Here is a 25,864-nt window from a genome sequence, read left to right on the forward strand (position 1 = left end):
ATGGGACTGCTTGCAGCATACCTGGGATCGATGCCGCTTTCTCCCAAACGAGAGGGGCTTTTCTGCCTACCCCTGTGTAAGATACTAAGCGAGGGCTAATCTTTTAATATTGTTTCCTTCCACCAGGCTTATGCATGCTTCAGCTAAGCCATGAAAGCTATATCTGGCTTATTGTGCATGGAACGTGCTCACACCTTCTGCTGGGAGCCGGCCGGGGGGCAGGGACCTTCCCCTCTCGCAGGGAAGTCAGCAGAGGTGAAATAGCTGGTGCCTGTTTTGAGAAGTTACAGCCCAGTAAGTCTGCTGAAAAATTACCAGCTATGTCAAAGCTGTTCAGCTCTTTAAGCTAACATCCCTTTTTCTCTTCTGCCTCTCTGTGCAAAATCCAGATCATAGCTGATAACATGTATATAATTACAGCCCATAATTTTATGTAATTACATATTTAGATTAGGATTGAGCTTTTGCTATTGTTAGCTAATAAGTTAGAAGTAGTTTAAACCTTTGAAAGTGGTGCTTTCTGCTGGGTCTCTTGTCTTTTCTTGCCAATGAAAGCTGGAGTAACAGACCTGTAAGGAGCTTTTTGACAGGATGAAACACATAACCAAGATCAGCCCAAGTGTGACAGGTTAGCCTGGTGCTTGTGGTATCAAGCTTTATTTTTTTCATCTCTCCTCAGGTAACGCCACACAAATTACATATTGTAGTACCAGGAGGCTGCTAATCACCAGGAAAAAAAAGGAGACCCAGCTCTGATGGCTTCTGGTGCTTCTCAGCCTTTCGCTGCTGCTTTGCATCTCTCTTTAAGCATCTGTGCTTCATCTTCCTAGGGCTCCAGTGCTTACTGGGTGAAGCCCAGTGACACTAGCAACAGAAAGCACAAGGGCACGTTGCCCAAAGCTGGGCACTGTTTGTTTCCATAACTGGAAGCTTTTGTCCTACACCACTGTTTTAAAAACAAACTTCTGTTCTTGCCTGTGTATGGGACAACAAGACTCAGCCCCTGGTCTCTGTGCCGGTGACAGAGCTCAGGCCAGCTGTCGGTGCTGACCTCTGAGCATGCCAGCAGTCATCCAGGGCCACCTGGTACCCCAGGCAGAGACCCGAGCCCGAGGTGGTGGCCTGTGGCTGCCTCACTAACAACGCAGAGCTCAGCTGGGGGAAAGCAGCATCCCTGCAGGGCAGGTGCCAGCTCCCCCTTCCAGACTGGTTCACTGTGGACATGTACGTACATCGTATCTACCAAGCACCGGTCTATGAATTTTATTTTAAAGAGACATTTATAAAATGTTTATTGATAAAATTCAAAATAAATATTTAAGGTACAAATGTAAAAACTAAGATACTATAAAAGCTTTTTCTTCTTCTTCCTTTTTTAAAAGGAATTACAGCTAGTTCTATGTGTTGTGGGGAGACCTGAAAGGGAAACCGTTAAAGAAACACATAACACCAGCAGATCATTAACTTTGACTTAAGAACAAACCAAAAAAAAAACCCACTTAACAAAGCAGTAGCTGACTGTAGCAATGCAGATTAAAATCTAATTAAACAAGCAGACTGTTTAAACTACAGCCCTTACACTTGACTAAAAAGTAAGGGAGCCTCCTAGGTACATGAGTAGGCAGTTATGAAACTGCCAAAAAATGGCTAAACTATGATTTTCCAGGTGCTAAACAGCATTAGCTGACATCTAATGAGCAACTAAACAAGCAAGAAAGGAGCAATCCTCACCACAGGGTTTTTTTAGGGGGTTTTTTTGTTCTTTTTTTAAAGAAGTGGTTTTATTATATGCTGGGTCACAACACAAACAAACAGCCTCGAGACAGCTCATATAGTCAGGGGTTTTCATAGAAAAACGTGGTACAGGGTGAGGAAGGGATGAGTCCTGCGACGGGGCAGGGCTCTGGCAGCACGGGGGCTGCTCAGGGAGCTCCTGCAGAGCTGCCCTGGGTCTCAGCCCTGCTGCGTGCAAGAGGGGGATGAGCCCATACCCCACCATCAAGGCAGCCCAAGCACACAGGTCATCGGCAGCCACGTGTCAGCGTGTGGCCCATGCCGGGAGCAGCAGCTCAGACCTGGGAAAGTGCCGAGCTGGGGATGCAGCAGTGCAGCAAAGCGCCCATCCCCTGAGCACCCCGGGCCAGGGCAGCCATGTCTCCAGCTCAGCCCATCCCTACTGCCGGCTCCGGCAGCAAATGGCAATGACCACAGCCGTGCTGCTGCCACGGACACTGGCTGCCACACAGGTACCATCCACAGCGTAGGCTCCCATGGTGCCGGGGCTCTGGGAATGGGCATTACAGCCCGTCAGCGTCCAGCCATCATCACAGGACACCATCACCTAATGGCAGAAGATGTCATCCTGCATGGGTCAGCCCATCCCTGACGGTCCCTGGGGCTCAGGACGGTGTAGCCAGTGTCACACTGAGCCATGGGACCCCAGCTGGGGGAGGGTGTCCCATTACAGGTGGGCAACTGGGGGCACCAGTGAAGGCTGGGGCAGCCACAGTAAGATGCTGAAGCCAACCCAACACCCATCAGGGTGGCAGAGGGACGAGCAGAGGTGATGACACACCATGGTGGAGGAGCATGCACCATCCCTACCTTCTCTGTAGGGCCCAGGGACATGTGCTCCTTCAGCCGGCACTCGAGGCTGGCAGCAGGGCAGCACAAGGCATGCGCCATCACCTCCGTCCTGCTGGCGCAGTGACTGGGCTCACTCCCCAGCCCCGTGATGGGTCTGCCACCGTCACCCAGCACCACAGCGGGCGAGTGGAAGCTGCACCCTGCCCAGGGGAGAGTGGCTGTCAGTGTGGAGTGGCTGCAGCAGCATCCCAGTGTACACAGGCACTGAGGGATGTCCCTGCCAAGCCCTGAGACTTCCCTGCCTCCATGCACACAGCACATGTCCCCCTCCCCATCACCCCAGCACTCACACCCACCCTTTTACCCCCCAGTCACAGTTTTACTGGAAGAAACACCCCTGACCATCAGGCTGTTGGCTCAAGGGTCTGTAACCTGCCACGTCGGGCATTACCGGTCAGCACGTGGTCCTGCAGGGAGCAGCCGGCCCCCCCAGCAGCCGGGGAGCTGGCATGGATCCGGCACTCAGCCCTGGGCCATGTGCAGCACCTGGCAATGGCGTAGACACCCTGGCCCCGGAAAGCATTGTGGGCCACGCACTGCTTCTGCCCGTCCTTCTCCTGCAGCCAGGGTGGCACAGCATCACCAGGGGTGCTCAGGGGCACGCCTCAGAGGCAGTAGTTCTGTCTTCATATGCTCTGCTCACCTCCATGTGCTCCCCCAGCCGCCTGCCACTGTGGGAGAAGCTGGAGCAGCCGAGCATCTCCTCGGCACCGGCACAGCGGGCCATGGCCGTGGCATGCCAGGTGAGCCCCGAGCGTGCCGACCACACCGAGCGGCAGTACAGCTGCTCATCTGCAATGGGGCAGGTGGCATCAGTGGCGGGGTGGGCACCCACAGCAGTACCCGGCACCCATGGCACAGACCAGGCTGCCAACGAGGGCTGGCAATGGTGCCCGGGCTGGGCTGTCCCAGGCACAGCTCGGGGAGGGACATGCCTGCCAGCATGCCGTGCTTTCACCCAGGCACTTCTTTCCCTGGTAAGGGCAGAGCTGTGCCAGGTACCAGCAGGCAGCCAAGGCTTTTACCTGTGCCCAGCCAGACAGGCAGCCCAGCCACGCTGTTGGGGGTCTGAAGCCACTGCTCCTCAGGGAACCACGCCATGTCCATGACGTTCTTGGTGGCAAAGTGCAGGAGGCGCTGCCGGAGCTCGGCGAGGCTCAGCTGGGGCTCGGCGCTGAGCAGCATGGAGGCAATGCCTGCTGAGAGCCCGGAGGGGCACGGTGAGAACCAGGGGCAATGCAGCCACCCACACAACTCCCCTGAGCAACACAACTCAGGAGAGAGGAAAAGACATCACTGCAACCCATGATCTGTACACGTGGGATGTGGGAGCTCTGTACAGGCTGCAGCACCCAAATGAGCCAAACGTGCCAAGACCATGGCACACATGTCCCCAGCACAGGCAGCCCCGATGCCCTGTGCCCACAGGGACACGTGCCCAGCAGCAGCAAGTGGAGGGCCAGCCCTGCCTGCCACCCCAGAGCCCAGCTCGCCTGCCACATGTGCAGCTGCCTGTGATGTCCCGCTCTGCGCAGTGAAGCACGTGCTGCAGTCGCTGGAGGCACCGATGATGTCATCTCCCGGGGCAAACAGGTCCACACAGTGGCCAAAGTTGGTGCCTAGGGTACCGAAGGAGGCCGGCTGGTCCTCGCTGTTGGTGGCACCGACTGTGATGACCTGCCAGGGCAGTGATGGAAGGGGCCATGGGCAGGGTGGGATGCACAGCCCCAGCCCGCTGAGCTGATGTGGCACTGGAGCGGATGACCCTGGGGAGCTGGCAGCATGTCCCTACACCTCAGGGAACCCCCACAGGCCATACCTCTGGCTCAGATGCTGGCGAGTACAGGCAGGCATCGTCCTTGTAGTTACCGGCAGCCGTGACCACCACCACCCCCATCCGTGCCATCCGCCGGCAGCCGGCGTTTAGCACACGGCTGTAGGTGCCAGCGAAGGGCAGCAGCACGACCAGCGGCACGTAGGGCTGAGCCTCCAGCGTTGCCTTGATAAACTCCAGGCCTGGGAGGGACAAGATGAGAGACAGGAAACTATCACAGGAGGGGGACAAAGCAGGGGGCTCCAGCAGAGAGCGTGCTCCTCTCTGGGGTCTGGGGCAACTCACCGGTGAGGGTCCCGCTGATGGTGCCCTTCCCCTGGCAGTTCAGCACACGGAGGCTACGGACCTTGGCACCCGTGGCCACACCAGCATCACGCCCACTCAGCACCCCAGCCACGTGTGTCCCGTGGCTGTCACACTTGACCTGGCACAGGCACCACAGTTGTACCCACCAGCCCATTGCATCAAAGTGGGTTTGCAACCCCACAGCATCCTCCCCACCCCATCCCACCCCTTGTGCTTTGCACCAGCTAAATCCCACTGTAGAACAGATCCTTAAAAACATCTTCAGGTGGCAGGAAGATTAAAAAAACCTTCCTGTGCAGAAGGAGAAACTGGCAGAAAGGACAGTGGATACAGGCAGCCCTTCCTAGGGCTGTGCTAGCTCTGGGCTCCTCCGTGCAAGCAGCGATAAAGCCATGCAAGGCAGCACTAGCACCCACCGCCAGGCACAGGCGGCTGTCCCAGCCTGTGCGGTGTGGACCTGGGTTCCCTCTTGCAAAAAGAGCTTAACACACACCTATGCCCCCCAGACAGGAGCCCTGCCCCATTCAGCCACTGCTCCAAACAGACCACACTGAGGGTCCCAACATCTCCCAGGACCACAGCTCCTGCTGCTGCATGTCCTGCCTACTGTTTCACCACAAGCCAAGTGTCCCTCTGTCACAGCACTATCCAAACCAGCCAGCTGCAACAAGGCCTTTACCATCCCATACCAGGTTAACTTCAGTAAGTAGCTCCCCCGCCTTGCCCCGGCACAGCCACCAACCCCACCCCACAAGGTTTCAAAGGTTTATCTACTGTCTGTGCCATTTCTTTATCTTCTTCAGGGCCAGTCCACCCTGCTTCTTGCCTCTGCTGCCTCCAGAGTCTTCCTTCTCTGGGCTCCTCTTCCAGCTGGCCTCTCCTCATCCAGGCCCCCTTCTCCCTGCTTCTCCCAGGGCCTCTCCTTGTCTCTCCTACATCCAGGGCACTCTCTCCCCTCTACTTCTTCCACTTCTTCCACTTCTTCCACTCCTCCTCATCCATACCCCTTAGAGCTATTTACCTACTTAGCAGGAACCAGCCACAGCTGCATATTATCCACATCAGCCAACCCACTGCCCCTGAAGCAAGCCCACAGCTGTATATTATCAATGTTAATTAACCTGCCTTCATTCCTCTAGAATTCCTCTACATCCCTCTTGTCCTTGGAAGCCCCACGAGCCTGACCAGGGTTTGGTGGGTGCAGAGGGATGCTCATGCTAGGCTGCAGCATGTGCCACTCGGGGCTCACCTGCTTGTGGAAGTGGGTGCTGTCCTCCTCAGGGATGCTCCCAAAGTCGGTCACAAACACCCTGCCCTCAATCTCCCGGTGGGTGCTCTGCACGCTAGTGTCCAGCAGGTAGATCTGCACCAGGTCACCTTTATCTGCCAGGGACACAGACAAAGGGCGGGAAGGCCACCACCATCATGGTCAACCTAGGCCACCTGGGATGCTCCCAAACTGCAGCTCCAGACCCGCAGCACCACGGGGCAGGGAGATTTCCCCATCCCCTCAAGATCAGGAGAGGGGATGGGGTCACTGGCCCTTCCCCACACCCGTGTGGTCCTCCCCCTATGACCCAGGGCTTACTGGGAGGGTTGTAGGTGCCTGAGCTGGGCTGTGGTGGCATGATCCTGCGCAGGTTCCAGGGGATGCTCTGGGCGAAAACATAGGCATCCTCCTCAATGTACTCCACATGCGGCAGCTTCAGCGCCTGCCAGGAGGAGACATGGTGCCTGGCATAGCGGCAAAGCTCCCGTTCCCCCCGAGGCTGCGGCTGCTACCCCCCACCAGTGCCACCCTGCTGCTGCCCCCCACCCTGGCCTGCCACCCTGGGACCTGTTCTCCGTCCCACACACCATGTCCAGGATGTCGCTGCTCATCTTCACCAGGAAGGCGGGCAGGAGGTGGAAGACATGCAGCAGCTTGGTCAGGTATCCCCGCCACGCTGCCCGGGCCTGCAGCTGCTGTGCCGTGCCTCGCACCTCAGCCTCGCCGCTGCCTGCCCGCAGCATCACCACGTAGCGCCCAGGCAGCCGCCACGATGCCTGTGGGGACGTGAGCGGCAGGTTTGGATTTGGGGGACACACGCCTGTGGCCACCCCAGCCACCCCATGTTCCTCACCTTGGCGGCGCGATGGAAGGCAGCGGGTCCCGACGGAGCAGCCCCGACGGCGGCTGCCCCCTCCTCGGCCGCCCCCAGGGCCAGCACCAGCTCCTCCACCAGCTCCGCTGCCCCCCGTGCCAGCACCAGCACCAGCACCAGCGCCAGCGCCCGCGGGGCCATGCCCGCCGCGGGGATGCTCGCAGCTGCCGAGCCCCCTCAAACGCACCGAGCCGAGCCGAGGAGCCAAGCGCACCCGCGGAGGAGCCGCAGCGCACCCGCGGAGCCGAGTGCAGGACCCAAGGGCACCCGCGGGGGAGCGGAGCGCACCCGCAGGGTACCCGAAGCGCACCGACGGAGGAGCGGAGCGCCCCCGCGGAGCCGAGCGCAGGACCCAACGGCACCCGCGGAGGACCCGAGCGCACCCGCGGAGGGTTCCGAGCGCACCGGCAGAGGATCCGAGGGGCACCCGCGGAGGAGCGGAGCGCACCGGCGCAGCCGAGTCCAGGAGCGGAGCGCACCGGCGGAGGACCCGAGCGCACCGGCGCAGGAGCGGAGCGCACCGGCGGAGCGGCGCGCAGGGCGGCTCGGTCTCGGCCGTGCCCGGTGCGCTGGGCGGGATCACGCCACCGCCGGCCCCGCCGGCCCCGTTACCCGCGGAGGGGGCGGGCAGGGCGCGGGGGCTGCAGCCGGACCCGCACCGCCCTCCCGCCGCTCCAGCCCCGCGCACCGCTGCGGGCCCTGGCGGGCAAAACGCCGACGCTCAAGGACTATTTCCAGAAAGGGCTGAGAGCCCCTCTGCGCCCCGGACTGGCTCGCTTCGCAGACAGAGTGCCATGAGAGCCTCTAATCCTCTTCAGGCATTTTTTACAGAGTCGTCACATGTCGCAAATATTATGTTTCTGGGAAACGGTGGGTGCCTTCCCGTGGCTCCCACTGCTGCTTCCCACCTCCTGCACCGCCGGGCACCTGTGCTGCCAACGGCCCCGGTGACCTTCGGCAAGCCCCTGCCCTGCTCTCTGCTTTTGGGGGAAATAGGGATTTTAATTTTTTTTGCTGGCTCTTTATAAGCTCCTCAGAGCTTATATGTTTGATGGGGATGTGTATGTCTTATACGGATGTGTATGACTTACATGGATGTATGTGCCTTATACAGATCTGTATGTCTTACAATGATATGTATAGTTCATAGGGATGTATATGTCTTATACAGATGTGTATGGCTTATATAGATGCGCACATGTTATTTTTAATGAGACCTCAAGTGGGTGCATGCGCCCTGGTTTGGGTAACTAGGGTGACACCGGACCCCATGTGCCACCCACTCTGCCGTGGTGAGCCGATGTCACCAGGGCTGGTGCCCAGCAGGCCCCTCGCAGGGACCAGGCTGGCTACTGATTTTTGGCTCAGCTTAGCCAGGCACCGCCATGTCCTGCCCTGCCACTAGTAACTGGTGCTTCAGGGCACCCTCAGGGCAGCTCAGTACTGGGGAGCCCTGACCCGAGGGGTCTCCCTCCCCCTGCAGAGTCACTTGCTTCCTTCTTGCACAGGGACAAGCTGTGTCTGAGGGAAGGATGGAGACAGCCCAAAGGGGAGGGGGTGGCAAAGGAGCAACCCCAGGGACTGGGTGTGAATATCCATCTTGGCACGACTACCCATCCCCAAGGCCTGTGCAAAGAGTGGGAGAGACCCACAGCCCCGGAGTGCTTTGGAAGGAGTGGATATATGCAGAAAAACTATTCTTTTAATGAAAAAATATTCAGAAATAGTAAAAAATTTGCACCTGGTAGAGATCCGATTCCCATCCTGGCACCCAGGGGAGCTTCCAGCAGCAGCTGCTGCAAGCAGCGGTGCCTTCCGGCGGTGTCTCTGTAAAGGGGGGGTCCTGTTTAGCGGGGAGGAAGGAGGGAGCAGAAAAGGTGACAGAGAAGACCCCAAAAAGGGGAAAGGGCACCTAACTGCCCTGCCACCCTCCAGCCCTGGGGCAGCCGCGCAGCTCCAGCAGCGGGCAGGGTGATGGCGGGGCCGGGGCTCCCTGCATCCCACCGTGGCTGTAGTCTGGGGCAAAAAAAAAAAGCAACGTGCGTGTGCAGGGCACTTCTGTGTGACTGAGGTGTGTTTGGAAGCCACCGAGCCAGCGCCCGCCGCACGGCCTGCGCTGCACCAGCCGGGAATCGAACCCGGGTCGCAAGAATGGGAATCTTGCATGATACCACTACACCACTGGTGCGCTGCGGCTGTTGCGCCCCGCGCGTCTTCAAGGCCCCGCGGCGCGGCCCCGTCCGTGCGAGCTGGGTGGCCCGGCCTTCCGCCGGGGGGTCCCCGCGGAGGGACGCGGGGCTGGGACCCCCCCCCCTCCCCGGGAACGCGGGGACCCTGCCCGTGGGGCGGGACGCGTGGGGCAGCGGGGGCGGCGGGGGCCTCGGGCTTCCCGGAGCTCGTAATGCCATGCAGGAATGTCCCGCTTCCCACAATGTTTAACCTCGGCCGGCGCGGGGGAGCCCAGCCCCGTGGCCCCCGCAGACTCCGTGCCTGGGGTCCTCCGGCCCGTGGGCGCAGCAAGGATGCTTCGCTGAGGGTTGCAGGGACACAAACCCAGCTGCAAAGTTGTTTTTTTTTGGGGGGGGGGGGGGGGAGGTGGCAGGGCAGGGGCTCCAGTCCTGGTCTCATCCCTCTCCCTGCCCCTGCCCAAAGAAAACCCTTGGGAAAGTTACGTTTCTTTTGCCAACAGTGGCAGAGTCGCAGGACACGAGGTGGGCAAACGCTTTAGGGTCTCCACACGACTCCTGCGCTGGACAGGAGCCAATGACACAGCACGATGCTCTGCCCCGGGGAACCCTCCAGAACTCAGCAAGACTTGGCCCTGTCTGAACGGCGTCCCCACGGCCACCACTGTCCCCCCCCACCTGGCATGACAGGCAGGAGCTGAGCAAGGGTAAACAGTTGGGAAATGCTTCCTCTTGGACAGCCGCTCACGATCATGTTTAGCAAACACCAGCATCTTCGTTCCACACCCTCCTGTTGGCCATAAACACGCCGAGTGCGTGGGGCACTGCCTGCCCTTCCCCTCGCTGCCGCCGAGATGCGAAGGTGAGCGAATGGCGCAGAAACAGCAGGAAGGGTGTCACAGGGGTGTGAAGCCCCCATGTAGAGCCATTTCTTGCACCACCCTGGATGATACCAGCAAAGCACTGCCTGGGCGGCAGGGGAGCACAGGGCGCGTCGTTTCCAGGGTTCCCATGCTCCATCCCCCTCGGGTGCCAGAGGACAGCTTTTCCCTGGCTTTTGGGCTTGTCAACACACATAAATTCACTGAAGAGCTGCTCTGCCAGCAGATAGGTGCTCCCAAGCCTCCTGGGGCCATGCCGGGCACATGCAGCATCCAGTCAGCCTTCCCAAAACAGGGCAAGGGACTCTCAGCACCCCCATCCTGATGGATCCATTGATGCTTTGATCCGAACCTGGCTGCCCTGGGGAGGCTCAGCCACGCATGTCCCCGCAGCCCCGAGCAGCCAAAGGGCAGGTGGAGGTCGCGGCTCCCGCCAGCGCTGCCATCTCTGTGTGCTGCAAACAGGCTGCGGAAAGCCGCCGTGTTCCCCTGTCGTGGTGACAAACCAGACTTAGCACCGCCAACGTGACTTGAAATGAACACTTATTATTCAGAGGGAGTTTGGGGATGGTGGGCGCCGGCATGCGAAGCCACCCGCAGCGCTGCGGCTGTTGACACCAGCCCAGCAGAGAGAGAAGAAGTTGCCCAGAGCCACCACCCCGAGTGGCCCTCTGGAAGCCACAGCCGTCACTGGGGTTTCGGCTCAGCCGAGTCCTCCTCCCTCAGTCCCCAGTGGTGTTGGCATCTGGTCCTTGTGCAGGAAATGGGGGGCAGCACAGTCTGCCACCCCATCAACCCTCTCCTAACCTGGAGACGTGAAGGCTGCCTGGATGCTCAGGATCTACTTTTAATTCCAAGGGGGCTTTGACATGTGGAAAAAAGCCTTTGCAGACATCTCCGCCTCGTAACACCCACCTGGAGTGAATACTTCCTCACCTGCCTAAACGCTGACCCCATTTCAAGCAGCAAAGCTGATCTTTTCCCTTCCTAAGCACACCATTTAGCCCAGATCCTGCCCAGCCCAGCATCTGCACTTATCTGCGCCCACCCAAAGGGCTCTGGCCAGGGAGACCTTGTCCCCTCTGCTGCAGAAATTTGGGAGGTAGCAGTGTTCTCCTTGGGTTTTGCAGGACGGCAGCCTCCCGTGCGGCTGGGTGGGCGCCAGGGCCGCAGCATGGCACAGACAGGAGCCTGGGGGCTCCTCCACCGCTGCAGGCGCTTCGATGTCAGGGGCAGCCCCAGCCCCCCCCTTCCAGGCTGTGATGCTCACGTCCCCTCCATGAGATGAGTCTGTGCCGAGTGGCCATTCTCTCCAGGAAATCAGTTTTCAGGCTCAAAAAGGCAGTCGCTATCCTCGAGCAGAGAATCCAGCCCCTCTTGGAGCCCATAATAGAAGTCATCCTCCTCCCCAGCACCTTCGTGGGACGAACTGGGGTGTTCTCCCCGTGCTGGGGAGCTGGTCAGGGTGCAGCCGGAACGGGCAGCAGACGGTGGGTGCCGGCCCCGTGGCACAGGGCTGCTGGGCACGGAGCCCCCCAGCGATGGCGTGTCCATGTCCTCCAGGAGGGATGCCAGCGGCGCGGCCCCCGGGGCTGTCCAGGGGGAGCTACGGGAACAGGGAGGGCTGATGGGCAGTGGGCAGCACAGGGGTTACACTAAGCACAGATGGGCTGGGGTTTCCCCTGGAGCTGGACCCAGGGCTGGCCTCAGTGTTGCTCAGCCAGCATCCCAGCATCACCAGTCCCCTTGCTGGGTGGCTGGGGAGTCCTGGGAGGGCCCCACCTCAGCCCCCCCCAATGCCTTTATGGGGACAACCTGCCTGCCAGGTTCCTTCTCCTGCCCATGGGATGAAGTAAGGGCTGCCCTCATGCTGTGCCTGCGTCCCAGGGGAAAGAGGAGCATTCCGTCCCAGCTGTAGCTGTGTTGTGGCAGAGGGGGTGCCCCAGCGCTGCACCTCGAGGGTGCACCATCACCCCCATCACCTGCAAAGTGCTTTCCAATCCCAAACCAAGCCTGGGCATCATACACAGCACCTCGTTTGAGGAACACGTACCGAGCATCTCATTTCTGTCTAAGTCTGACCAGGAACATGGAATTTATTCTGGTGAGGGACATAGTTTGTATTTATAAAATTAATAAAGGCAAAAAGCAAATTACAACCAAAGGCAATCCAGATTTCCTCCTGTTAAATATATTGGTACTGAGATTCCCCATGGGCTGAGACGCCATCTTTAGTGGGCTGGGGGTCTGGGGGTCAGTGCTGTGTGAGCAGCAGAGACCCCTCTGCCTCCTCTCCTTCCCCCATGCCTGTGGTCTGACACGCCCACACACCCCCAGTTTCACCCCACATCCCACCAGTGCCACCCGGACCCCACAGGCATCACGTACCAGCTGCCTTCTGCCTCTTCCAGCCGAGGCGCCAGCTCTTGGGGGGGGTCCCCCGCACCCCCCAGCTCCCGGTGCACCTCTGCTTTGGCCTGCACGGCTGGCTGGGAGCAGCGGCGGGGTCTGGGATGGGCCGTGGGTGGGAGTGGGGCTGAGCCCAGCGCCTGCCCCTGGGTCTGCTCGTAGGACGGCAGGCTTTGCTCGTAGGTGCTGGTGGCCTCTTGCTTGGGGCAGGCTGCAATCAGGCTGCAGGCAAAGGAGGAACAGGGTGCTGAGCAGGACCTGGACCCCCACAGAGCCGGGAGATGCTCAGAACACGCAGGCAGAGCTCCATCAGATGCTGTAGAAGCCACTGGGACCACATCCCTGCCCACACCAGCAGCAGGGCCGGAAGGTCCTGGCAGGGGGCTGCCCGCAGGAATGCAGCTGGGTACTTTGCATCCCCCAGCATCACTCCAGCTCCAGCATCACTCAGCCAGCCCCTGCCTCCCCCACCCCAGGGAGGGAGACCCTGCTTGTCATGTTTTCCTGCAATGGATGCAGTTGTCCCCAGTGCCAGTGTGCTCCAACGCTGCCCTTGTCCCCGGGGGCACGCAGATAACTGTGTACAGATGAAAGCGCCTGCCAAAAGGGAAACTGCAGCTGGGGCTGGGTGCTGGGACCTACCATGTGTCCCCCTCCGGCAGAACGATGGATTTGTGGTCCAGGAACTGCTCAGCCTCAAGGTTCACAGGAATGAACGTTATCTGGGAGGAAAAAGAAAGGCAGAGCCAGGGGGGCTGCGCTGGGCATCACGGGGACTCTCGGCCCTCCTGGCAAAAAGGCTGGAGTGTCCCTTCAGCTGGGTCTGGGGCCTTTTCCCAGCACGTTTGGTTGTCTTGCTTGGAAATGTTTTTTTGGGGGAAATCAGTAAGGGATTGAATGAACCCAGCCCAGCCCCGCTCTCAGTGCGTTGTCTCCAGTGGGGACATGTGTGTCCCCAAGCTTGGGGGGATCCCAGGGCCCATGGGGGAGGTCGGTGGCCAGGGACAACACTGAGGGTTCCCTAAGCATGGTGACAAAGCCACATCTCCCTCCTCGCTGGGGCTGAGCTTGGCTTTGGGGGGAGCTGGGGTCAACTTCACCCTGTCCCAGGGCACCCAGCTGGTCCCCAGTCCCGGGGTCCCGTGCACCAGCTCACATTTTGGGGTGCAGCCAAGATGTGGCCAGGCCACCCAGTAGTGCCCAGATCAGCACCACAGCCGCTCTCTCCTTGGAAAAAAGCCTTTTCTGCCAGCTCTGTTTCCCGGGGCAGGGACGCGTGGCTGTCCCGGCACACCAGCAGTGCCCTCTGCCAAGGAGACCGGCAGGTGAGGGCTGCACTCGGGGGGGCCGGGCCCCTCCGGACCCCCACAGCCCCTTCTCTGAAGTCCCGGGAGCCCGCCAAGCCCCCATCCCCCACAGCTGCAGGGAAGGGCCTGGTTTGGAGGGGGTTTGTATGGGAGCTGATCTCCTTGGGCTTACTCCTGGCTGCCCGCTTGGAAGCAAAGCTCGGGGAGATGCAGGGCTGTGGAGGGGGGGGCAAGGAAGCAGGGCCACATCCTGAAGGCATCAGCAGGGAGGAATAGCAGGGCATGAGCCTCCCAAACCAGCACCCCCACTCCAAATCACCCCAGCAGGCTTTCCCCCAGAACATGCCACTACCCCACTCCTGAGGCTACACGCTCACAGCAGCTGAAGCCCCCAAACCCAGCTGAGCCCTCGAGCCCCCCAAGGCACGCGGTGGCAGGATGGCCCCTACCTTCGGGTAGCACTGGCACATGCTCCAGGTGACGCCCACAGCTATAAGCAGGACACCCAGGGCGCAGAAAGTGATGTAGATCTGGGGCTTTTCCACGCTCATGATGAACATCCCCGTCATCACCAGGAAGAAACCCAGCATGATGAACCCATAACGAAAGGTCTTGTCCTCCGCCATGGGCACCAGGTGGGAGAGGCGGGGGAGGAGAGATGCCGGGAAGCCCGTGTACCTGCGGCTGCTGCCCACTGAGCACACCTCCAGGGTAAGGCGAGGAGTGGAGGCTGCCAGGGGCTGAGGAGCGGCTGCACGTTGAGCCTGGTCCTGCCCAGGGCTGAGCCAGCCAGTTTTTAATGGGTTTGTAATGAATGCAAACACCAACCCACTGTTCACACTCCAGTGAAGCTGCCCAGCACGTGTCCGGGTAACCTTCCCTGCAGGCACACGCAGCTGGACCCCATGCCTGGGGGAGGGACGGGGAGGGAGAGGGGGGCATGTCGGCAGAGATGGGGACCTGGAGAGCAGCTGATCCCACGGGACTTTCCCAGCCCTGGGGGCTGGAGCTGGACTGGCTGGCAGAGCCCCAAATAAGTGGGGTGCCAGGGAACAGCAAGTTTTCAAGAACGGTGGGGCTGCTGAGGGAAAGAGGGAGCGCCCTGGGGTCTTTCTGGGAATAGCCCCCTCCTCGCTCCAGCTGGGTACTGGGGAACAACCGATGGGGCAGCAACCAGGCTGTGAACTGGGGGCTAAAGCTGGAGCGGTGTTGGTCCACCCAGGGGGAACGAGGACAGAGCATCCCTGTGCCCTGTGTTTGCTTAAGATGGAGCTGGGATGTTAAAAAGTGTCGCCTTCCCCCACCCCACCCCGCCCCCATCTGATAGCCAGACAGTGGCGGTGGCTTTAATTAACCTTCATTTTGTTCCCTTGCTTGCCTGCCCACCTGGGAGCACATATACCTGGCTTACAAAAAATAATATATTATACTAAAAACAATATATTACATTCGGCTGTGGCTCCACGGCCGCTCTGCAGCCCTGCAGGGGGCCCAGGGCACCCCCTTATTTCGGGGGATGGAGCAGCCCACACACAGTTGGCCTTTCCCCTGGGCAAGGCTGCAAGCCCGACCATGGTGGGCAAGGAGGGGGCTGTGCTGCTCAGGGTGTCTTTTTATAGGATGCTGCCTGAAATGCCAAGTGCACTCAGCTGCCCTGAACGCACGCACGAGCCACTGAACATCTCTAAAGCAAATGAAGTGAAGCGTGGGAAGGCAGTTTGCGCAGAAAGCAAGGTGGAAGGGATGGAGATGTGGCTGGAAGGAGCATTGAAAAGGCAGAGGAGAGAACGGGGTGGCACGGAGCTGTTTTTTTCTCTGGCCAGACTCCTCTTTCTTCGCTGCAGCTTTTATTATACAGCTCTTGCTTTGAGTGGGCAGCCCCTGGCCTGGTATGGGCTCCCCAGGGTGGGTCAGCGCAGGGAATGCAAAGCATCTGCAACCAGCAGTGGTTTTATTAAAAATACAAATGCCAGTTACCCCCACCTTCCAAACACATTGCCCACAGGACCCGCAATGCCAACAACCCCGGAACGATCGCTTGGAAATCCAGACAGACCCTCGCCCCTTCTCACCCACCCTCCTCTCGCCCCTGCAAAGGAAGTGGCTCAGTTTAAAGCCGAGGGACTGGGCAGCCACCCCCAGAGTCCCAGCCCCATGGTGCCGCCAGCTCAGACGCCCCGGACACTGATGTTTTCATAGCTGGGGGGAGGCGTTGCCTGCGGCTCCCCGGGGTGCTGGGTCTCCAGCCAGGATGGGCTGGGGCGGAACAAGGCGCTGTCGGAGCAGCTGCGCCGGCGGCTGCCCTGCCAGCTCTCATCCTCCTCCAGGTAGCGGTACAGGGGCGGCGTGAACTCCTCCTTCCTCTGCGGGGGCTGGACATAGGCTGGGGCACCATGGGCAGGTCTGCAGGTCAGGGCTTCTTCGTAGGTGGGGATGGCACTGGCATCCCAGGTGCTGCGAGGGAAGACAAAGAAACCCAGCAGCGCACTCTGTCAACTGGAGCATCCCAGCACACAACAAGTGGAGCACCCCAGCCCTTGTCAACAAGGGCATCCCAGCACCCAACCAACTGGAGCATCCCAGCACCCATCAACTGGGGCACCCTAGCCCTTGTCAACCAGAGCATCCCAGCACCTGACCAACTGGAGCATCCCAGCACCCATCAACTGCAGAATCCCAGCACCCCATCAACCCCATTGGCTGGAGCATCCCTAAGCATGATAGACACATGTATGCTGGGGACAGCACGCAGGCAGGTTTCGCGTGCCCAGGGTCAAGGGAAAACCATGTCAGCTGCTTCCCAGCACCAGGAGGGTGGGGAGCCATGCAGGAGGAAGGGCACGGTCCATCAGACCTTGTGACAAGGCAACACCGCCCAGTTCCCACTGAGTTTATTAACCCCTCGCCCAAGGAGAGGCAGGACAGCCTGGTAAGGCAGCCTCGAAGAGCTGCCGCCGCCGGTGTTAAGGGCTACAGCTGCAGGTGCAAAATACTGCAGAGCAGCAGAGGTGCTGGCTCTTGAGACATCTGCCCCCCATTCCGCACCTGCATTCTGCATTTGGGGTCTTTCCACACCCCAAAAAAGGCTTCCCACGGGCAGAAGAGCATCCTCATCATCTACCTGACCGCCAGCTCACCCCCTGCAGCACAGGCGCTGCCAGAAGCTGAGCAACCAGTTGGGCACGAGCAGCCAGGCAAGAGCCAGGCATCCCGGTTCAATGCAGTCACACCTCACCCTCACGCCCGCCGGAGCCCTCCATGCACCGGCCCAGCCTGGTGCCGGTTCCAGCAGCGCTTTGCTCAGCAAACGTGGCTTGTGTACAGGGAAAACCGCTGCCCAACCTTTGCCCTGCGCCTGGCCCCGCTCAGAACCCTGCAACACGGTGCAGCCCCAAAGCCAGGAGGGCTTTGAAAGCAACCCATCTCTGCTTGTTTTTGCAGATGAAAACCCAGTGCAGCACACTCGGGGAGTCTGCGGGCATCAGAGGGGCACAGCTGGTCCAAAGGGAAAGCTGCAGTGCTCCGCAGGGATGCCCCCATCCTGAACTTGGCAGCCCCCTGTCCCAGACCTACCGCCCTGGGTATCTGTGCCGTGGCTTTTGCCAAACAGCCTCAGCTTGCCAAGGCATGCTGCCTTGGAATGTGGAGCGGGGCATTTCTCCCAGCTCAGGATGCTTTGCTGCATGAATGCCAGCACAGCTGGGGCTGCAGGAGCTGCAGTAGCACCAGCAGTGCCAGGACACTGCCTTCCCGTCCGGTGTGGGATCTGGGACCTCAAGGAAAGGGACATTCCCTGCTGGGACACAGCAAAGCCCTGCATGGCAGGAGGAAACCCCCCCAGACTACTCAGACAGGCTCACGATCTCACCCCCAGATATTCAGATGGGCACCAAAACCCCCAGAGGACGAGGAATGTGCCTCCCGCCTAACTGAATTTTTACGGTTTTATGTTCTGAAGAGTTTCTTTTAATGCTGCTTTTCCCCAGAGCCTGATTTATGCTGGAGCCAAGATCTTTGCTGTGACCCCATAAAACAGCACTGGGAAGGGCTGGCTGGCTCGACTTCCACAGCAGTCTCTGGAAAAAAAAAACCCTTTTGATCAAGAGTCTTTTAAATTAAGAAGGGGGAATAAATCTCTGGCTTACACAGGAAGAGTCTGGGACCCAACAAGCAGCAGTGGTGTTCAGGGTGAGCCGAGGGGTCTTTCCACACCCCAAAAAAGGCTTCGCAGGATACCCTGCCTACACTCCCATCTCAATGCCAATCCGAGGATTATTTTCCTTTGTTCCATTTAACTCCCTTTTAACATGGATTTTTCTTCCATTAAAGACAGCATAAACCCCCTCATCCTCACAGAGCACTGCAGAGCTGCGGCACCGGGGAAAGCTTCAGCAGCTGGAGGTCTAGATGACACCACCCCTCCCTCCAAATCCAGACCTTCTGCCAGAAAAACCAATGTGGTCTTCTGCTCAGTGGCTCTGCTAAGGAGATGTCTGCCTTGGCCTGGTGACAGCCCCACAGGGCAAGGACAGCCATGTGCCACTGAGCTGGCCGTGGGAGCAGCCAGTGTGGCGGGCACGGAGGGTGCCTGCAGGGAGGGGGGGCGCAGGGGCTTGGGCAAGGGTTGACACTAATGAGCAAGAGCATCTGCTCCAGGAGCAGGAGGAGAGCGCAGGACAGGGTCTGAGCAACAGCCGGCAGTGCAGCAGCGTTACTGCTCATCCCAGCTTGCCAGTGAGCAAGCCTGAGAACAGGCTTATGTACGCGGCCGTGCCGGAGCGCTCAAAGCCACCCTCGACTTCTTCCTACCCAAGCACCGCACAGAGATGTGGCACCCACCTGCAGTTCCACTTCTCCAGAGGCTCCGCGGTGAAGTACTGCAGGTCCCTGGGGAAATGGTACTGGTAGCGGCGGGAGACCACCCTGGCATTGGCCTTCACGGACCAGAGGAGCCCGAAGAGGAGGAGGATGCCACCGATGCCGCAGCAGAAGAAGCTGACGGAGCGGAGCAGGGCACTGGAGGAGGAGCTGGGAACAGCCTCAGCTTCTCGGGGAGGCAGGAGGCGAGCCCCGCTGCCAGACGGGGAGCCCACCTCCCCGTCGCTCCACCAGGCAAAGCACAGTGTCCCCGTCACCAGCAGCACGGCCCCGGTGATGGTCATGCCGTAGCGGAAAGATGCAGCTGCCATCCTTCGGAGGGAGGTTTTAGGGGGGGAGAAGAGCGAGACAAGGCATGAGAGAGCCCACGTCCTGCAAGACAAGAAAGGGTTTGAGCAGGACAAGGTCATGGAAGAGCTGCCAGAGGAGAAAACTACTGAGCGAGGACCTCTCTGGGGATTGCACAATCTTTAGCGCCTTATTATTGACTATCAGAAGGGGCACTTCCACCATCTCAGATGAAAGCCCTTCAGCACAGCAAAGTCAGCTGCCAGTTTGGACCCATACATTTCCCAACAGCCTCATAAAAACATCCTCATTTTCAAGAAACAACGGAAGCAGGATGGAAACCCCAGCCAGGGGAGCTATGGAGGCGGCTCCGGGGATTTGCATAGCTCTTGTCTTCGGGTTTTATTCCAGACTGCTTCCCCAGCTCGGAGGAATGCCAGCTGGGTTTCTGATCAAAGCAAGGCTTATGGAAGAGGTTAGGGAGAAGGACATTAATTTAAGATGTCATCGCTTCCAAATTATCAGCACACATGTTTTCTCCTCTGAAACTGGAGTTAAATCAGTCCCATGGTGACAGTGGGTGGCTGGCACCACTGCTCGAAAGCCAGCAGCCCAGGGGAATTGGGGCTGCACTGCCTCTTGCTTTCTCAGGGAAAAGAGCCAAGTACCACCTCTGAAAGTCACAGAGCTGCTATTTCGGGGGGGGGGGGGGGGAAAACCCTCAGATGCTGGCAACCCAGAGAACCTCACCTAGGGATGGCTCCTCAGGCACTGAGTGAGCGGTGACCCCAGTGAGCTCAGCCGTCACTGCTGGAGCCTGCAACAGCTGCACTCCCTGCGGCCACCAAGCTCAGGGCAAGGATGGCAGCAGAAATCCACCTGTATCTCCGTTCAAAGTCAGGAATGTGCTGGGATGCAAGCTAAACCCTCGGAGAGGGTATGACCTACTGCTGAGGGGGGTGTTTCTGCTATGCTGGTAAGGGGGGGCTGAGGCAGCAGACCACTGAGATCTACGAGGCTCTTACTGACCCAGCTGTGACGTCCCATTTTGAGACACTCCAGAAGCAGAGAGGGGCTTCAGGTTATTCTGAAGGTGGGGTAAATATCCTGACGCTGGAGGAGCCTGCTCAATCTTCACCCAAAATGAGCTTTGGCACACAAAATCTTGCATCCCTGGGTCAGCTCCAGTGCACACTTCCTCACCTCCCCGGGGCGACTGATCCTGCAGGTGCTACCACCACCTTCACCGTCCCTACCAGGGTGGTCTGGGGTTGGTTGGGCAACCAAGGAGATGAGGCAGTGCCACACGTTCCTGCTTGGTGGCACCTCTCAGCTAAATGTCATGTGCTGAGAGCAACTGTCCTCCCCTGGTGAAGGAAAATTTGGAGAGGGGGAGCTGGTTTCTGGCCTCTGTGGGGCTCTCACTCCCCCTCACTTTCTCCAGCAAAGAGCAAGCATCTGCTCCCTGGGCTTGGGGATCCCCAGGCCCCAACTAACGAAACAACCAGGGAGGCAGAGAGGTCCCACCACGTCCTCTCTGGCCCTGCTCATGCCCAGCAAGAAGATGCAGGTTCAGCTCCCACTTTTTGATGGACAAAAAGCTTTGGACCATGTGAGAGTTAAGCACTAGCACCCTCTTACAGATTCAGTCCTGGGTGACTCCTCTGTGAGGGCTTCTCATGGTGGCAGTGCCGGCAGAGAGCCTGCACACTGGGGAACAGCCAGGACGGAGATGGGACTCAAGCTCAGAGGTGGATAGAAAGCTGGATAATCCGCACTCAGCCCCCACCTCTACCTTCACCACTTTGCCCATAGGTCAGTAAAAATGATCTGATGGCTTTAGTCTCCATTCCTCCAGGCACAGCTTGCCTTCTACAGCAGGGACTTAAATTGTACCCTGTGATCTGGAAGAGCCGAGCCAAGGGAGGCTCTGGAAGAGCCTAGGCAGGGAGCAGAAGTCCAGCACAGACTCAGTGGGATCAATGGCGGGTGCGATTACATTATTTCAAGCCATTATTTATCAGATGGGCCCACTACATGGAAACCCAAATTACTTTGTAGTGAAAGAAATGCCATCTGATCTAATCTACATTTAATGAAGGAATCCGATGAGAAGTGAGCTTTAGGAAACCTGTGGCAAGGCTGCTGGACCGGGAGCCCCAACAACACACTCCAGTTCTCGTCTTGTGGTCACAAGCCCAAATTGCTGCCCGGGCTGGTGATGGCCAGGGATCCCCAGCAGCAGTGCAGTTACCCACCGGGAAGGAGGTGGCGTTCCTGGGCTGAGAGGAGGCAGAGCTTCCCTCCACGGCAATGGGACATGACAACGGGACATGTTTAGATGCTACCCCCTGAATGGCAGGGGCTTGGCTGAGCTGAGACAGAGAAGGGACTGTTAGGGACTGGTTAGAGCTGCTACGATATGCTCTTAGGGATCAGCATCCTCTAACTCACCACTGAACACAAGCAGGACGTAGCAAACAAGCTGGGCTCATGCTGCCTTGCAGCAGTGAATGTTCAGGAGAGCGCAAGGACCCTATTGACCTGTGAATCCAGCTCCTTTTGAGAGCATTGCATTTTCCTGGAAAATTTTCAGCCAACATTATTTGGAAAAAAGACCCACAACCAAAAAACCCTACAGCAAAGCTCTCAATCCAATGGGTCACTCCAAACCGAAAGCCTGGATTGAAACAGCACCAAGAGTTGAAATGTTCAGCTCCTGCCATCAACACTCTTCTCATTTTGGGGTCAGCCTAGCTGGGTTTGGGAAATGCTGTGATTCCCCTGGTGAGGTTTGGGAGATGCTGCGATTCCCCTGCTTGGGCACAGAGATTTTTGCAGCCCCTGGTGCTGCACACATCTGGGAGGGGTAGCAGTGAGGGGGAGGCAGGCATGGAGGGAAGGCGGAGAGCCTTTGGGAGGTGATGGATTGACAGCTCAAGAGAATAAACTCTTCTCTCTTGACAAAACCAGTGCAGCGCGAGGAGCAACGCAAAACGCTCCTCCAGCCTACCCGGCACGTGCTCCCACAGCGCGTGTGTGGGGGTGGCTCCTCCGCGCTGGGTGACGCTGCCATTGCACCGTCCCCTTGCCAAACCCCCTCTCTGGCTGGCACAGCTCTCCCGAGCCTCTTTAAAAGACTCACAATGTTTTTCTCAGCCCCACCAACTGCTGGAAGAAGAGGCTGAAGGAGCAGGGGCAGGAAGCAAGGTGTGAGGCCAGGGCAGGACCCAAGTGCCCGCTCCCCAAGCCTGCCCCTGGCTCCGCTCCCAGGGCACTCAGCATCCCGCACGTCAGGTCTCCCGGTGAGCATTTCCAGCCCAGGTTTCCATGGAGGGGCTTCCCCTCTGAAGATGGCAATTGCCAGCTCCCAAACACCCATCTCCACTCACCGAGCCACCCTGACATTTTGTTCTGCCCCGTCTCCTCCTCTGACCTGCTCTGAAATAGCCTTCCCAGGGAAACAGATTTGCACATTTCATGTACAAGCAGATACGAATGTTAATAGTTTACATAGTTCCAGTAAGATGCTGAGAATAGCATCCCCCATATAAAGTTATGCAGATGGTGATTCATAGGGTCTACTAAGCATTACTCAGAAAACCACTCTTATCGAGCAACACAAGAATCGAAAAGAGTTTTGAATCTCTCCCACCGCCATCACCCAGAAAGCCACCTCCACACCCCGTCCCTCCACAACGCCGGCAGCCTGTCCTTCCACACCACATGGGCTGGAGACCTTTAACCACACACAGATGTGCCAAGAGAAACGCCGGGGAGAGACGTGCTGAAGTGCAGGCGTGTCATTAGGCAGATTGCTCCCTGCCTTTATCTGAATTTGCTGTTATAAGGATGATTATTGTTATCATCAGTAGTAGTCAGGGGGTTGGTGCCCATCCAAACCACAGCAGTAACGACGCTTTCGTAGAGCGCCCGAGAAGCACCGGTGCGGCAGCCCCCCAGAGGCAGGTGGGGATGGAGGGGAGCCCTCGTGGAGCCCTGCAGCCCCCCAGCTCCCAGGCCCCGTGCCCCCAGCAGGGCTCAGCCGCCGCTCCGGCCGCCCCGACGGCCGCGACGCCTGCACCCGCCGTCCCCTCTGTTGAAGCGCCCGTCGCCCGGTGGCAGCCCCGGGACACCCGTCCCCGCCGCGGTCGGTGCCCCCGGCCACCTCTCTGGCAAAGCGACAAGCCGGAGGGGTGCCCGTGCCCCCTTCGGCCCCCGGCCCCGCCGCCGTACTCACCCGCCGCCGCCAGCCCCGCTCCGGCCGAGCGGCGGCTCCGCGGAGCCCGTCCCGCGGGGCGGGCGGGGCGGGCGGGGCCGGGGGCGGGCGGCGGCGGCGGGGCGGGCAGGGCCCCAGCGCTCCCCCGGCACGGCACGGCACGGCACGGCACGGCACGGCACGGCACGGCACGGCACGGCACGGCACGGCACGGCGGGGGGCGGCCCCGCCAGCTCCCGGCTCCGCGCAGCGCTGCTCCGCTCCCGTCCCGTCCCGTCCCGTCCCGTCCATCCCGTCCCGTCCCGTCCATCCCCTCCCGTCCCGTCCCGTCCCGACCCGTCCCCTCACCTCCTCTCCCCTCCTGTCCCGTCCATCCCGTCCCGTCCCGTCCCCTCCCGTCCCTCCCGTCCCGTCCCCTCCCCTCCCGTCCCGTCGCGTCGGGGCGCAGCGCTCCCGGGACCGCAGCCCTGGGGTGGGGGTGTGACCAAAAAAAAAAAAAAAAAAAAAAATTTAAAAAAAGGGAAAGCCAAGGCAGCGGCGACCCCCCGCAGGCACTGCCTCCTGCGCGCTGCTTGGAGGAGCTGAGCTGCCGGGGCAGACCGGCGGGGCCGGTGCTGGGCAGGGAAGGCCGGTGGGGCTGGATGTGACCCGCCTGTGTTGGTTCGAGTGGTGCTGGGTGAGTTCAGCCGCAGTGGCGCTGCCCGTGCCCCGACGGGATGGGAGGCACAGAGCTCGGTCACCCCTGGGTGTAGGAGCCAAGGAACAGGCGGACCAGGGGCCTGGAGAGAGCTCTGAGCTGCAGAGCCCACACGTGGTGCCCCGTGCCTGGGACACCGCTGCCCTGCGGATGCTGCTGCCCCATGGGTGGGACACCGCTGTTCTATGGGGGACACACCACTGTCCTATGGGGGGGACACCCACACCGCAGCACGGGGGATCTCTGCCACGGGCTTGCTTTGTGGCTGCTTCAGTTCTCACCTCTGTTAAATGCCAGTATCACCCCTTTTCCCTGTTCCAACTGGACACTTTGACCCCACGGCGCCCACGAGGACACCTGGATATTAAGCAAGACGAGGATGCTCTGATCTGAGGCTCAGGATGGCCTGTGCGACTGGCACCTGGCTCAGGCACACTTCCTCACCACAGAGATGGAGGTAGGTTTGATGTACAGCCGCCATGCCACGCTGTGCTCGTGCTGTGCGTGCTCATGGATCCATCGCGTTGCTCTTGAGCTACAGCTGAGCATCCCTGACAGACAAAGCTGTTTCTGTGGGTACACCTGCACCGTAGCCGAACCCGGGTCTGCTGTTCCTGTGCTGCCTGCAGCTCCTCACCTTGCTGGCTCAAAAACAGCTCAGGGTTTATCTGCACAGGCTGCAGGGACTGGTGCAAAGCCCTGCTGTGGAATTCATATCTGCTTCCTATTTGTTTATTAGCCACTCAGCCTAGCTGAAAACGTGTGGGTGTGCAGCCCCTTTTACCTGCAGACACTGGGGAGTTTTGCAGATGGTAAACTGAGGCACAAGGCGGGCTGGTTCACACGGGGCTGGCCCTGTAGCAGGTTGGGCCTCCATCACAGAGGAGCATGGGGCTTACCAGCAGCATCTCAGACGTGGCCTCACCCCTGGGCTGGGATGCAGCAAGGTCCTTGAACCCCAGGGCGTAATCCCTGACAACGAATCCCAGGTGTCCTCCAAACACTGTGGTACTCACTCCTTGGCAGGAGAGAGTTTGGTCCCAGGGATCCCAGGAGTGCACATCTGGGTGGGCTGTCGCAGACACACTACTGCTGGGCACTCACGTTACCACCCACGAGTGACGCGGGTGCTGTGAATCACCGGATCCACTGTTAAAGGACAATGAGACATCTTCTGCTCATTACCTGTTCAGATATTATATTTAAGGGAAATCTGATTGTCAAATGACTTCTGAAGCACTTCAAGGCAGCGTGAGCGCATGGTCCTGCGTGCTCTTCCAAGCACAGGGCTGCAGAGAGTGAGGTGGCTCTGTGCCAACACGTCGCTCTGGCCCTTCAGTCCTCCAGCCCCATAACCATCTGCGACCTTCTGTCTTCCCCAGAGAGCTGGCCTACAGGCAGCCACAAACCAACAACAAATATTCCACAACAAGGTAGAGGCTATAAGCACTGCGTGGTGCCAGCACCTCTGTCACCTTAGCAGCACCTTGGCCAAACCACATTTTTGCTCTCCGAGAGCTTTCCTGCTGGTAGACAAGGTGCTGCGGCACATCATGGGGCACAGACAAAGGGCTTCTCCAGAATAAAGACAGAATATCTGTGCAAAATATGTAAAACACCCCATGCATGCTGAAACCGCAGTGGAGAAAACAAGAAGATGTAAAAGACAGTTACAGCCCCTGCACAAACAGGAACAAAGGAGGAACAGAGAGAGATTGTTCCAGTAATTGCCTCCCCCAGGTAAGTATGCTGTGCCTGATCAACGCTGCCGGCACGGAAAAGTGCTGCTTTTTGATTCACCATTCACCACATTTTGCTGCTGCAGCAAATCACATGTAAAACGGTGTATTTCGCTGTATAATCAGGCTAGGCTAAGTTAGCTTTTTCAGTACCTTCGTGTGCACACGTGTGTGTGGGCACACGCATGCACTTTCTACCCCATCACGACAAGGTGGCTGATACCAGAGCACCAAGTCAAGAGGGAATTCGGGGGCACCAGGGCACCAAATCCAGAGAAGAGGAGCCCAGGCTCCCCACCAGGGCCCTCATAGCTGGGACGGGAGCATCAA

The 25,864-nt window shown here is 59.2% G+C and overlaps 3 protein-coding genes and 1 non-coding gene across 4 annotated transcripts; all 4 read right to left on the reverse strand.

Annotated features, from left to right (window-relative positions):
- Window positions 1-1,240: 1,240 nt before the first annotated feature.
- On the reverse strand, window positions 1,241-7,691 carry PCSK9 (proprotein convertase subtilisin/kexin type 9). The gene is made up of 12 exons (XM_056355489.1): window positions 6,910-7,691; window positions 6,644-6,832; window positions 6,375-6,498; window positions 6,036-6,169; window positions 4,766-4,904; window positions 4,466-4,662; window positions 4,140-4,323; window positions 3,672-3,842; window positions 3,290-3,438; window positions 3,038-3,203; window positions 2,605-2,786; window positions 1,241-2,341 (listed from the first exon to the last, which is right to left on the reverse strand). The coding sequence occupies exons 1-12, from the start codon at window positions 7,069-7,071 to the stop codon at window positions 2,174-2,176; spliced, it is 1,965 nt and encodes a 654-aa protein (XP_056211464.1). The 5' UTR covers window positions 7,072-7,691; the 3' UTR covers window positions 1,241-2,173.
- Window positions 7,692-9,047: 1,356 nt separating this feature from the next.
- On the reverse strand, window positions 9,048-9,118 carry TRNAG-CCC (transfer RNA glycine (anticodon CCC)). The gene has a single exon. It is a non-coding gene; the product is annotated as a tRNA-Gly (tRNA).
- A 1,355-nt stretch (window positions 9,119-10,473) lies between these two features.
- Window positions 10,474-14,400, reverse strand: BSND (barttin CLCNK type accessory subunit beta). The gene is made up of 4 exons (XM_056356133.1): window positions 14,163-14,400; window positions 13,049-13,128; window positions 12,386-12,628; window positions 10,474-11,603 (listed from the first exon to the last, which is right to left on the reverse strand). Exons 1-4 carry the CDS (start codon window positions 14,337-14,339, stop codon window positions 11,318-11,320), a joined length of 786 nt encoding a protein of 261 aa, XP_056212108.1. The 5' UTR covers window positions 14,340-14,400; the 3' UTR covers window positions 10,474-11,317.
- A 1,223-nt stretch (window positions 14,401-15,623) lies between these two features.
- TMEM61 (transmembrane protein 61) lies at window positions 15,624-23,209 on the reverse strand. Its single transcript, XM_056356608.1, has 3 exons — window positions 23,120-23,209; window positions 18,553-18,963; window positions 15,624-16,167 (listed from the first exon to the last, which is right to left on the reverse strand). The coding sequence occupies exons 2-3, from the start codon at window positions 18,900-18,902 to the stop codon at window positions 15,882-15,884; spliced, it is 636 nt and encodes a 211-aa protein (XP_056212583.1). The 5' UTR covers window positions 18,903-18,963; window positions 23,120-23,209; the 3' UTR covers window positions 15,624-15,881.
- Between the last annotated feature and the right edge of the window lie 2,655 nt (window positions 23,210-25,864).

Source organism: Falco biarmicus, chromosome 11 (assembly GCF_023638135.1).
Source record: "Falco biarmicus isolate bFalBia1 chromosome 11, bFalBia1.pri, whole genome shotgun sequence".
Lineage (NCBI taxonomy): Eukaryota > Metazoa > Chordata > Aves > Falconiformes > Falconidae > Falco > Falco biarmicus.

Coding starts and splice junctions, on each gene's coding strand:
- PCSK9 (XM_056355489.1), bottom strand. CDS start 7,071: ATGGCCCCGCGGGCGCTGGCGCTGGTGCTGGTGCTGGTGCTGGCACGG. Junction 6,833..6,909: donor CCTTCCATCGCGCCGCCAAG/GTGAGGAACATG, acceptor ACGTCCCCACAG/GCATCGTGGCGGCTGCCTGG. Junction 3,439..3,671: donor GCCTGTCTGGCTGGGCACAG/GTAAAAGCCTTG, acceptor GCCCCATTGCAG/ATGAGCAGCTGTACTGCCGC.
- BSND (XM_056356133.1), bottom strand. CDS start 14,339: ATGGCGGAGGACAAGACCTTTCGTTATGGGTTCATCATGCTGGGTTTC. Junction 12,629..13,048: donor CTGCCGGAGGGGGACACATG/GTAGGTCCCAGC, acceptor CTTTGCCTGCAG/CCTGATTGCAGCCTGCCCCA. Junction 11,604..12,385: donor GAAGAGGCAGAAGGCAGCTG/GTACGTGATGCC, acceptor CTGTTCCCGTAG/CTCCCCCTGGACAGCCCCGG.
- TMEM61 (XM_056356608.1), bottom strand. CDS start 18,902: ATGGCAGCTGCATCTTTCCGCTACGGCATGACCATCACCGGGGCCGTG. Junction 16,168..18,552: donor CTGGAGAAGTGGAACTGCAG/GTGGGTGCCACA, acceptor CTTCCCTCGCAG/CACCTGGGATGCCAGTGCCA.